This window comes from Babylonia areolata, chromosome 1 (genome assembly GCF_041734735.1).
Source record: "Babylonia areolata isolate BAREFJ2019XMU chromosome 1, ASM4173473v1, whole genome shotgun sequence".
NCBI lineage: Eukaryota > Metazoa > Mollusca > Gastropoda > Neogastropoda > Buccinidae > Babylonia > Babylonia areolata.
In genome coordinates, this window is record NC_134876.1 from 35,625,104 (window position 1) to 35,637,106 (window position 12,003).

General features: G+C 43.5%; 1 protein-coding gene across 1 annotated transcript in view; it reads right to left on the reverse strand.

The window, feature by feature from the left end:
* Positions 1 to 12,003, reverse strand: part of LOC143282242 (uncharacterized) — a 190,157-nt gene that overhangs the window by 57,607 nt on the left and 120,547 nt on the right. The window contains exons 18-19 of the mRNA XM_076587843.1: positions 11,127 to 11,239; positions 6,921 to 7,044 (exon numbers count right to left, since the gene is read on the reverse strand). Coding sequence (XP_076443958.1) covers positions 6,921 to 7,044; positions 11,127 to 11,239 — 237 coding nt within the window. The remainder of the gene's footprint in view (positions 1 to 6,920; positions 7,045 to 11,126; positions 11,240 to 12,003) is intronic.

Below are 12,003 nucleotides of genomic sequence, written 5' to 3' on the forward strand. Positions count from 1 at the left end.
CTGTCACAACCAACTCTCGCGTTAAAGTCACCAAGAATGATGAGCTTGTCTGCGTTGGGAACAGTGGTGATGACAGCGTTCAGGTCCTCATAGAACTTGTCCTTGATCTCATCTGGGTTTGTCATGGTGGGCGCGTAGGCACTGACAATGGTGGTAAACTTCTTCCTGTTGCATATAGGGAGTTTCATCGTCATCAGGCAATCGTTCACTCCTTTCGGGGGGCCAGCCAGCTTGCCAACGAGGGTTGTCTTCACTGCAAAGCCAACTCCAGCCTCACGTCTCTCCTCAGGTCCGCGACCACTCCAAAAGAAGGTGTAGCCTGTGCCTCGCTCACAGAGTTTGCCTTCTTCTGCCAGTCTGGTCTCACTTAAGGCAGCGATGTTGATGTTGTACCTGGCTAATTCACACGCAATGAGTGCTGTGCGTCTCTGTGGTCTGGCTGAGTCGCCTCTATCCAGAAGCGTACGCATGTTCCATGTGGCAATGGTCAATGGGGTGCTCCTTGTTTTCTTCTTTCTTTCCTTTGTGTGGCGACCGCTTGAGTAGGGTCCCTGTCAGCCGCGGTATGCTGACTAGGGTAGTGCTAAGACGATTGGTAAGAATCTGGTGGTCAATTGTATCAAATGCTGCTGACAGATCTAAAAATGCCACTACAGATGTAAGTCCTTTGTCTGTGAGAGGAGACTATCTGTGACCAAAATAAGGGCTGTTTCTGTGCTATGGCTTTTCTGATAGGCTGACTAACAAGTTTCAAGCAGGCCGTTTTCATCAAGATGTTCCTGGAGCTGAAGTAACACAACTTTTTCAATGATTTTAGAAATGAAAGAAAGATTAGAGACAGGTCTGTAGTTTGTTTTTGTTTTTTTAGCTGATTTGTGTCCAAATTGTGCTTTTCCAAAAGAGGGTGACAATGGCCAATTTAAGACAATCATCAACAATGCCTGACTTTAGAGAATGATTAATAATTCTGGTGATCAAAGGGAGAAGGTCATCAAGACATAATTTCAAAAGGTTAGTGGGCAAGGGATCAAGGTCACAGTTCTTACTTGGAGATTTAAGAATAAAATCTCTTACAGCTTTTGCAGAGACAGGTCTAAAACATGTCATTAAATTTCCTTTAAAATGATTAAGTCAGTCCTCTGGTGGGCTGGCATCCAGTTCTTGTCGGATGTTTACAATTTTGTCATTAAAATAATTACTAAAAGCATCAAGGAGATCCTGAGGAGGAATGTTTTTTTGGCAGCAACAGTTCTCTAATTTTGCCAATGAGCTGGTTTGTTACAGCACAGAGCTGTTTGGACGTGGAACACTGACTGATGGAGGTGCTGAAATGTTGATGCTTTGCAGCTGTCTGCATGTCATTCAGTTTTTTACACTCCTTGACATAAATCTGTCTGTACACAGGTCAACAGTCATCCAGGGAGCAGAGGGACAGTCAGTAACAAGGCGAGTGGAGAGAGGGGCATGCTTGTCCAGTATCTGACGGATGCCAGTGTTGTATGTCAGAGGAGATGAGCTTGAGTAAATTCCATCCATGAAGGATTTGATGTCAGCCTGGAATATCTCAAGGTTGATCATCTTTGTGTTCCGTGATGTAACAAAACATTTTGGTCACTTCAGTCTTTTAAAAGGGATGTCATAAAGGACTGCCATGTGATCAGCAAGAGCCAAGTCCATGACCTTAAACTGGGGGTTGTGAATGTTCTCTCAAACCACAAGCCAGTGGAGAGTGTGACCATGTTTGTGGATTGGTTCACATATTCGCTGTTTTAACCCTTGGTCGTGAAGTAGAGTATGCAACCGTAGTATATCTGAACTGCTGGTCTGTTCATAATGAAGGTTAACTCACTCGGGATGACAAGTTTTCTCCCTTGCTTTTCCCCACAGACGGCCCATTTGTAAGGGTTTGGAAAAAAATTACAAAAAATACAAAATACTGTGTAAGAAAATGAAACTTTCAGAACTGGTTTATTACGTGTTGAGCTATTACATATAAAAAAAAATCAAATTTCTCATCTTATTTTTACAGTTTTGCCATATGTAGAAAATACTGCCAATTTTTCACCCCGAATCACCATACCCATGCTTGCTTTCTGCATTAAATTCGCTTTCTTCTTCGTCATCATCCACCTCTTCAATGTCCGACCCTTCAGTTTGTAGCATTTCAAGTACTTCGGCAACCCTAAAACATTGCCGTCACTGCCTTGTTCGCTTCACAACATTCTGAGAAGAGGCCGCTTTGCCAACAGGCTGGCACGCGAGCAGACGACCGGTCAGTGACTTTGTCAGCATGTGTGCGAGACAGGCCACACATCCCAGACTAACCAATCATACTGTTCGATTGTGGAGTGACCCAGAATAGCGCACTCTGCTTGGCTAATCACAAAATCACGTGTACAGCGCATGATGGAATTTTACTTTCAGAGAATGCTATTCCACTCCTTCGTCCGAAACCGAATACGTTTTGTGTAGGAATGCGTGAGCATTCCTTCGTCCGGAAAGAGTTAAAATCGCCAGTTAAAACTAAGTCTCCTGCTTCTAGGTTGTATTTATGCAGGAGATTAGAAAACTCAGTAATAAAAGTCTGGGTGTTGCATTTATTGTGTCCACTTGGTGGGGGTCTATAAACGCAAATAATATGGCACACAGAACTACTGCACTCAACCCTTAATGCTACACCCTCAAATGATGAATAATCGAGGGGTTTGAATGTACAGATATCCTGAATATGGCTTCTCATAATGGTTGCAATACCACCTCCCTTCCTAACTCGTCTAGGGAATGATTTCAGTTTGTACCCTTGCGGCGTAAGCTGTGCTATATATGATTCGTCTCCCTGCTCATACAACCAGGTCTCAGTCAGTATGGCAATGTCAAAAACATGGTCAACAATCACATCATGAATAAAAGCGGCCTTCTGTCTGCATGACTGAACATTCACACACATAAGTTTTAGATATGACAGGTGAGAGGGTTAATCAGTTGACTGTACATTCTTCACAGGGATTATATGAATAAGATTAAAAGAGTTTACTCTCACCTTATGAATGTGTGGTTTGGGATCTGAAATGCTGGTTCTACCTTGAACGACACATATTATTTTCCTTTTCTGTACTCCCCCCCCCCCCACCCACCCCCGTCCCCCCCGACAAGTTTTTTATGGGGGAGATTGTAGCCAATGTTCAAGTCTTTAAGACATCGTATCACATCCTCAGAGGCGCATGCAGTGTTGATGTTTTGCACTGAACACTGTATGTGTTGGCCATACTCCAGCAATGGCGGATGGCGATAGGAAACTGAAGCCCAGAGCAAAAATGTCCAAACGAACAGTTTAAAAGCACATGGAACAGGATAAAACCACCACATTAAAGGTATGTCCATCATCAAGTAGTCTGACAAATATAAACACAATTTAAAACGCAGAGAATAAAACAATCACTAAAAACTTGACAGAGCAAAAGAGCCTGCCTGTCAGATGACTAGTCCGCACTCACAACATTCTCTTTACAATATTCTCATGCAGAAATCATTCAAAAGGTTTAAAATCATCTTCAGTTCAGAATGTTCAGCAGGAAGTGGTGGAAACAAGGCAGTGACTCTCGTAAGAATCTCGTTTATGTAAACAACAATGGCTGCGCCCATTGTAAGCACGAGTTTAGCAGGCGCTATCAGGCGCTCCTGCATTTCAGACAGCGAATTTCAGCGGGAGCAAGTGGGCGCTCTTACAGGATAACAGTAAAGTTACAACTGCCTTTTCATTTGTTGCTTACTGCCCATCCATCCACAGAGGGTCACAGATGATAAGGCTGAAAATATCTACACTTACTTTTAGATACATGTACCTGCCAAAAGAAGGTAACTTCAAATGTGATAACTTCAGTGTGTGAAGCATTCACTAAATCAGTAAACGTAAATAACAACTGCTTGTGAGAAAAACACTACACTCACAGCTCAGGCATAATGACAAACTTAAACTGAAATCAGACTAATTTTTCTTACATTTATGAGTCAAGAAGGGGTAAAATTACACTGCATAATATCTGTGAACATTACAAACTCAGACCTGCCTAGGCCCCCAAATACCTCTCAGTAGTAGAACCCCAGTTTTCAGTAGTTTTATGGTAGTTTTCAGTAGTGTGGACATGACGGCATTTCCACTTTAATACACTCTTCATGTCATCTTCCTTGTACTAACCAAGACATGGTTCAGGGCTAACTGTCAAACACACGTGAAGCTTTCAGTAATCACATACAGAGATACCAGTCTCCAAAGACAAAAAAAAGGAGCACATGACAAAATCTCCTCCCTCTCTTAGTTTTTATCTGTTTGCAGAGATAAGATTCCAAAATTGTGAAATTTACCAAAACAGGCGAGGGAATCTTGGGGACTGCATTTGGAGAGGCAAAGCTTGTAATGTGTTGTATCCATAAACACAGAGACAGAGACAGAGAGAGGGGGGAGAGAGAGAGAGAGAGAGAGAGAGAGAGAGAGAGAGAGAGAGAGAGAGAGAGAGAGCATCTCTGAGCGCACGCACACACGTGTGTGTGTGTGTGTGTGTGTGTGTGTGTTCAATTCAAACCTGTGTGTGTGGTGAAAGAGGGGCGAGGATAGGGAGAAAGTGTGTGTGTATGCCTGAGAGAGAGACAGAGACAGCATATGCTTTGTATTTTGTTTTCAATGCAGGTCTGTGTGTGTTTGTGTGTGTGTGTGTGTGTGTGTGTGTGTGTGTGTGTGTGTGTGTGAGCAAGTGGGTGAGTGAGTGAGTGTGTGTGTGTGTGTGTGTGTGTGTGTGTGTGTGTGTGTGCATGTTTGAGAGAGAGAGAGAGAGAGAGAGAGAGAGAGAGAGAGAGAGAGAGAGAGAGAGAGAGAGAGTGTGTGTGTGTGTGTGTGTGTATGCGTGTGTGTTTTCAATTCAGCTATGTGTGTGTGTGTGTGTGTGTGTTTGAGAGAGAGAGTGTGTATATGTGTATGCGCGCGCGTGTATGTGTGTATGCGCGTGCATGTGTGTGTATGTGTTTGTGTTTGCGAGAGAGAGTGTTTATGTGTATGTGTGTGTTTTCAATTCAACTCTGTGTGTGTGTGTGTGTGTGTGTGTGTGTGTGCATGTGAGTATTGCACATAATGTGTGTGTAAGTGCATGTGTAAATGCATATGTATTCTTTTCAATACAACTCTGTGTGAATGAGTGTGTGTACGCATGTATGTGTGTGTGTATGTGTGCGAGCATGCGCGCGCGTGTGTGTGTACATGTGTGAGAGAGTGAGAGCGTGCATGTGTGTGTGTTTATGTGTCTGCACGCACATGTTTATGTGTTTTCAATTCAACTCCACGAAGACAACAGCGAGTGAAATGTACCGGGCCAACCATATAGAGGCAGAGGTCGCAAGTGCATTTGAAGCCAACCATATTTCATGCATGTAATGGGGAAATGAATATCTAGATCCAGATCTAAATACCACTGCCGCCATGTCAGTGCACTGCCTTATCATTGGCTGATTAAGTCTGGCTTAACACTGTTTGCAACAAAGTTTTTGTTCTGTGGCACTATGGTGCTTCAAAGTAATGACAGGGATGGAGATCCAGCACACAGTAGTGTGGTAAATGTAGGCCGGTATGTGTGTGTGTATGCGCACGCGTGCGTGCGTGTGTAGGCACGCTTGTGTGTGTGTGTGTGTGTGTGTGTGTGTGTGTGCACGCGCGTGTGTGTGTGTGTGCACGCGCGTGTGTATGTGTATGTGCACGCGCGTCTGTGTAGTGTATGTGAGCATGGTATATTGTGTTTGCACATCTCCCAGTGTGCGTTTGTCTGTGTGTCGATCTGTGTATCCGTGGTGTGTGTGTGCGTGTGTGTGTGTTTGTGTAGGCGCATTTGAGTGTGTGTGTGTGTGTGCACGCGCGCGTGTATTTGTATGTGTGCGCGCGCCTGTGTGTTGTATGTAAGCATGGTAAAATGTGTTTGTACATCTGCCAGTATGCGTTTGTCTGTGTGTCGATCTTTATATGTGGTGTGTGTGTGTGTGTGTGTATTCGCGCGTGTGTGTGCGTAGGCGCATTTTGTGTATGTGCGCACACGTCTGTGTTGTGTATGCAAGCATGGTAAAATGTGTTTGCACATCTGTCAGTGTGCGTTTGTCTGTGTGTCGACCTGTGTATGTATGTGTGTGTGTGTGTGTGTGTGTGTGTGTGCGCCCGCACGCACGCGTGTGTGCGTAGGCACGCTTATGTGTGTGTGTGTGTGTGTGTGTGTGTGTGTGTACACGCGCGTAAATGTGTATGTGCATGCACGTCTGTGTTGTGTATGTAAACATGGTAAAATGTGTTTGCACATCTGCCAGTGTGCGTTTGTCTGTTTATCGATCTTTGTATGCATGATGTGTGTGTGTGTGTGTGTGTGTGTGTGAAAATAATGGCGATCGTGAAATGTACCAACGTCCAACTGACAGGCCGCACGTGCGTTTAGTAAAGCGGTTCGACGTATCTCCAACGAAGTGAGCCACACCAACGGCTGACGTAATCTCAGCAATACAGGATGGTGGTGGGGAGGGGTAAGGGGGGAAGCATTGACCTCAAATCAGTGCTCTGAAGGTTCGTTTTCAGTGACGAATTCTTCAGAGACGAATGTGTGCGGAGCTTCTTAGCATTTGCTGTGCGTGTGTGTTTCAGGTTTCGCGGTTGGCAAAAATCGTAGCTTTTCTTTACTCGGCCGTAGTGCCATAGTCAGGGGGCTTGAATCGTAGAAACTACAGACGAATCGTAGTACTAGGCAGGTCTGCAAACTTAGGCTAGAGGGAGGGGAGAAGGGAAGGGGATGGGTGAGGTTAGGGGGTGGTACCCACATCAAACATGTACATATTGAGTTCTTTTTTTTCTTTTTTCTTTTATTATTAACTACAAATGTATCCATAGCAATCCTACTCACAGCATTGTGGTCAGTGATGTCCATGTTGGTGACCATCTCCTCCACCTCGCTGACACTGGACACAGAGCTCGGAGTCATGTCCATAGCTCCACCCACTGTCTCCTTACTGCGCTGACCTTCCAAGCTGTTGGACACACACACACACATTAAATCAGAAGGTCCCATAGCTTTTTATGATAACTGGGGCAGTGAATTCTGATTCATATCCACTGTGTCTACAGGCACTGGAAGGTGGGGCCTGATAAGAATAATAATAATAATAATGTACATTCATATAGCGCCCTTTCTCCCTAATAGCTCAGGGCGTTTTACATGAAAGAAAAAGTTACAAATTACATGAATCATTCATGACCACTCTCTCAAAACCCCTCCCACCCCCATCTCCCCACTCTCATTTGTCATGCATCCAAAGTGAGATGACATGGATGGTGTTGGAGAAGAAGGAAGATGAGAATGCTAAAGATAGGTTTTAAAAAGATGAGAGTTTTTTAGTGAAGAGCAAAAGGCAGAGACAGAATCAGATGTATGGATATGATGAGGAAGGTTGTTCCAAATATGAGGAGCAGCAAAGAGGAAAGAATGTTCACCACATGTTCTTGTACTGACATGAGGAAGTTTCAGAAGTTAACAAAGTAAGAGCGAAGAGCTCTTGAGGGAGTGCAAGCAATGATAAGGTCAGAAAGATAGGTCCTGTGAAGTGGAAAGCCAAAAAGCAGACACGCACAACTTTGTATTCAATTCTTGCTTCAGTCTAGAGTACGGAGGTGGGGTGAAATGTAATCAGTACCTGGGACTGAGTTTTTGAATTTGCTGAATATTATCTGGACAACGTGTGAGAAGAGAATGACAGTAGTCAATTTGTGACAACACAAAAGCAGAAATGAGAGTTTTTGTAGTTTCAACAGAAATGTACTGACGGACAGAGTTAATCTGACGAAGTTCACAACTGACTGTGCATTTCAGAATGACAACCCTAGCATGTGAACTGAGGTTTAAGTCAAGAATGACTCCAGATTCCATGCTGATTAAGAAAACTGAACTGTAGCATCACCAACAACAATAGAGGCAGGGAAAGAGAGATGTGACATTCTTACAGAGGAAATTATGACAGTTTCAGTTTTGTCATCATTTGACTTTAGTTTGTTGAATGTCATCAAGGATTTAAGATCAAGAATGCAATTTTGCACGGACTGAATCAGACTGTCTATTTGGTTTGGTTCTGCAGACTTCTGTAGCTGAGTATCATCAGCAAAAGAATGATGAAGAACAGAATGACCAGAAACAACATCAGAAAGGGGAGCTGTGCACTGAACAGACAGAGCCTTGTGGCACAGCACAGAACATCAGGGTTGGATCAGTTTTAAAGTTGCTAACAGAGACAATCTGGAAGCGGCTGGACAGGTATTAAGAAAACCAATTCAGAAATGCTGAATGAATCCTAAATACATGTTCAAGTCTGGAAAGGAGCATACTGTGGTATACTGGAAAGGAGTACACTGCATATCATAGACCAGTGTGGCCTTCCTGGCAAATACAAAGTGTGGTGGCTACAGTCTATGCTGATACCAAAGCTCCTGTGGCCTCTCCTGATATATGATATCAGGAGTAGCACAGTCGAGTCGATTGAAGCAAAGATCAACAAGTACACACGCAAATGGCTTGGTGTCCCAGCTGGACTCACTGACCTGGCAATCTACTATCGTCAAGCAAAGCTGAGGCTACCTCTCAAATTCCTTGTTGAAGAATACAAGGTAGGGAAGGCAAGACTTCCTAGATTGCTCAAAGGCTCATAAGACAGTACTGTGAGATCCAACCAACCCAAGCTGAATATTTTCCAGAAAATGGAAAGTCAGTGCAGCGAAAGAAAGTCTCAAGATGAACGAAATAATAGGACACACTCAAACCAACAGACAGGGCCTGGAATTGACAAAGATGGAATGGTGGTCCAAAGCAAACAGGAAAGCAAAAAGAGACATGATCAAATGGTAGACCAAGAAGTAAGAGGATGATAAAAGAGTCCAGAAGGCAGTCCAGCAAGGCCAGCTGGGGCAGTAGACAACATGGGAAAATGCACTTAAAAGCAGTTTCAGCTGGAGTGACATGTGGAACATGGCCCCTCTTAAGGATCAGCTTCATCCTAAGATCTGTGAACGACCTCCTTCCCTCGAATGCAAACTAAGTGAAATGGAGGAAAGCAGAGGACCCTGCATGCCCACTCTGCCAAGGCAAACAAACAGTGGAACATGTCCTCAGCTCATGCAAAGCGGCACTGAGCCAAGGACGGTACACATGGAGGCACAACCAAGTGCTAAAAGAAACTGCACACATGGTGAGCACTGTCCAAGGAGCACCCACACCACCAGAAGTTCCAGTCGAGTTCCTCTCGGCAGAAGTCAATAAGTCAGGCCAAGAACAGCTGTCACATCTAAAGCATGAAAACATGGGCTGCTTGATGGTGCTAGAGATTGGGAATGCACAGCTGACCTACCAGAGGGGAAGAAACACCTGGAAATAATCAGCAAGAGCGGCAAGAGACCTAACATAGTACTCCACTCCAAGGCAACGAAACAAGCGATTCTGACTGAGCCCACATCTACAAGACTGAAAAGTATGCTAGTCCAGCCAGCAGCCTGAGAGAATCTGGCTCCCAAGCCAAAGTCCTCACCACAGAGACTGGTGAGCACATCTGCCTACAACCTCATGAAACAGCTGTCAGTTTCTGGAAAAGAGAGGACAAGGACTCTCAAGGCAATGGCAGAAGCAGCAGGAAAGAGTTCCAACTGGATCTGATTGAGGAGGAATGAAAGTAAACTTCATGAGGATTAAATTTCCCAACTAAAACTAGGCGTATGATGGTTCAGTGGTTAAAACGTCTGCCAGAAAAGGTGATTCAGTCCTGAAGTGGCGACCACCCTGGAAGCACGGGTTCAAACGTGCTGAAGACCAAGAAGAAGAAAAAAAAAGGCCTCAATACAAGGGCATCCAGGAGTCATGACCTGGGTGCGGCCCGGCCCCTTAGAGTGTAAGAAGTTATGGGACGAAACACTTGACTGAAGGGGGCTTCTTCTCTGAAGACCTTGTACTGTCCAGCTCTCTCTAGAGTTTCTTATCACTGGTCTGTTGTGTCAGACACAGCTGACAGATTGAGCAAGGTCAACACAGACAGTTTGTCTTCAACAAAGCAGTTTCAGTGCTATGGGCAGATCTATATGCTGACTGAAAAGAAGAGAACATGCTGTCTGATGCTAAATCGTCTGAAAGTTGGAAGAGAACAAATTTTTTAATAATAATCAATACTGGACACAAAAGCAAGGTTGGATACAGGGTGAAAACTTTTGAGGTCACTGTGATCCAGAATGGCTTTCTTTAGCAGCAGATTAACAAGTGCAGTTTTGTATAATCATTTCCAGCAGTTTCAATCTTCCCGAACAAAAGTCAGGGACCCATTCACACCTGGGTGGAGTGAAGAAAACTGGAGTGAAGTGCCTTTTCCCAAGGCCAGAATACCAAGCTGAAACGGGGTCTTGATCTCTGATAACTGGTGTATTCTGAATCTCAAGACCAACACCTAACCAATTCAGCCACAGCACCCCCTTACACATACTAGCGATGAATTGCTGGTTTCATTGTTGCTGCCAAACTTTCAGATTCCAAATTTGCACACTTGAAGGGAGGTACGGGGGGATAAGAGTTTGGGAGAGGGGCTATTTTCACATCTAGACAAACTCTTCATCTCCTAAAAAATAAAAATAAAAATTTTTAAAATAAAAAAAACCCAGCAGACACAAAACACTTATTTGTGTATGTATATTTGTGTGTGTAAACATTTGTTATGTATTATATGCATTATATCTGTGCATAGATCAGAGAATTTGCACTTTCAGAACTTATCATCCATTTTCCTAAGTCCATGAACCATTCTTCCCTTTGATACTCGACTAGTTTTTGTTTCTTTTGCATGGTTAGCATTTGACCTTTTTTGACTTATGCCTATGGTTCCAGTACACATCCATTGTTTTTTGTATCCACACTGTTCTTTTGTTACTTATCCAAGTCAAGAGGAAACTGTTTTGCTTTCTCCACTAGGGTGGAGTAGTATTTTGCACAAAACAGAAATTAGACCCATCTCAGTCTACACCAGTGGGTCACAGTACAGTATGTGAAATTCAATACACTTTTAAAACAAGTCTTTCAAAATTCAGAGACCTGTGCCAGTTGATGGCATCTACCACATCCTCTTTCAACTTGTCCGGCAGGTCATAGAAGTCGTCACTTTCCATCAGCATTGGGTGGGCAGCAATGAAGTTCAGAGCATAGTCCTGGGCAGAGAACATCTCTTTTACCAGACAGTAAAGGAAGGATACCTTCATAAAAATCAAAGATGTGTACATTTTACAAATTTGCTAGAATCTTATCTGCTTTCATGTTAAATCAAATATCCAGGAGTGCAAGCAGAGAGACCTACTCAAGCCTGAAATTTTTCTACCCAGACCAAAGCCTGAAAAATAAATTTCTGCCTAGAGTGAAGCCTGAAAATAGTATGCGGGCTCAACAAAACAAAGCATCAAACCTGAACACACTTATCGTACTATTATATTTTCTAAAGACTGCTATCTGGGGGAGAATAATGGTGAATTCTGGGAAAATCAAGAAGCAGACAAAAAAGGGGGGATTTTTACCTATAAACACTAAAACATAATTTTAAAGAACAAGATCTAGCACCCATACTGAACATTCTCACAGGATGGACCTTAAGTTTGATGACTGCAGCAGTATCCAGCATAGCGAAAGAATAACGGAAAAAAAAGTATAAACATCAGAGTAAAAAATACATAAGCTGCAGCTTTATTCAAAACAAAAGACAAATCACATTATTTTTGTAATGAAAACAAACTATAATACAATTCTGCATCTTATTGTAAAGAAGAATATGCAAGTGTTACTCTCAACTATCCATAAGCAACACTTCTTGCAAAGCTGGGGCTATTGAGGAATGTGTGTTGCACATGCACACACGTGTGTGTGTGTGCGTGTACGTGTGTGCGTGCGCGCGCGTGTGTGCACATGGGTGGGTGGGTGTGCA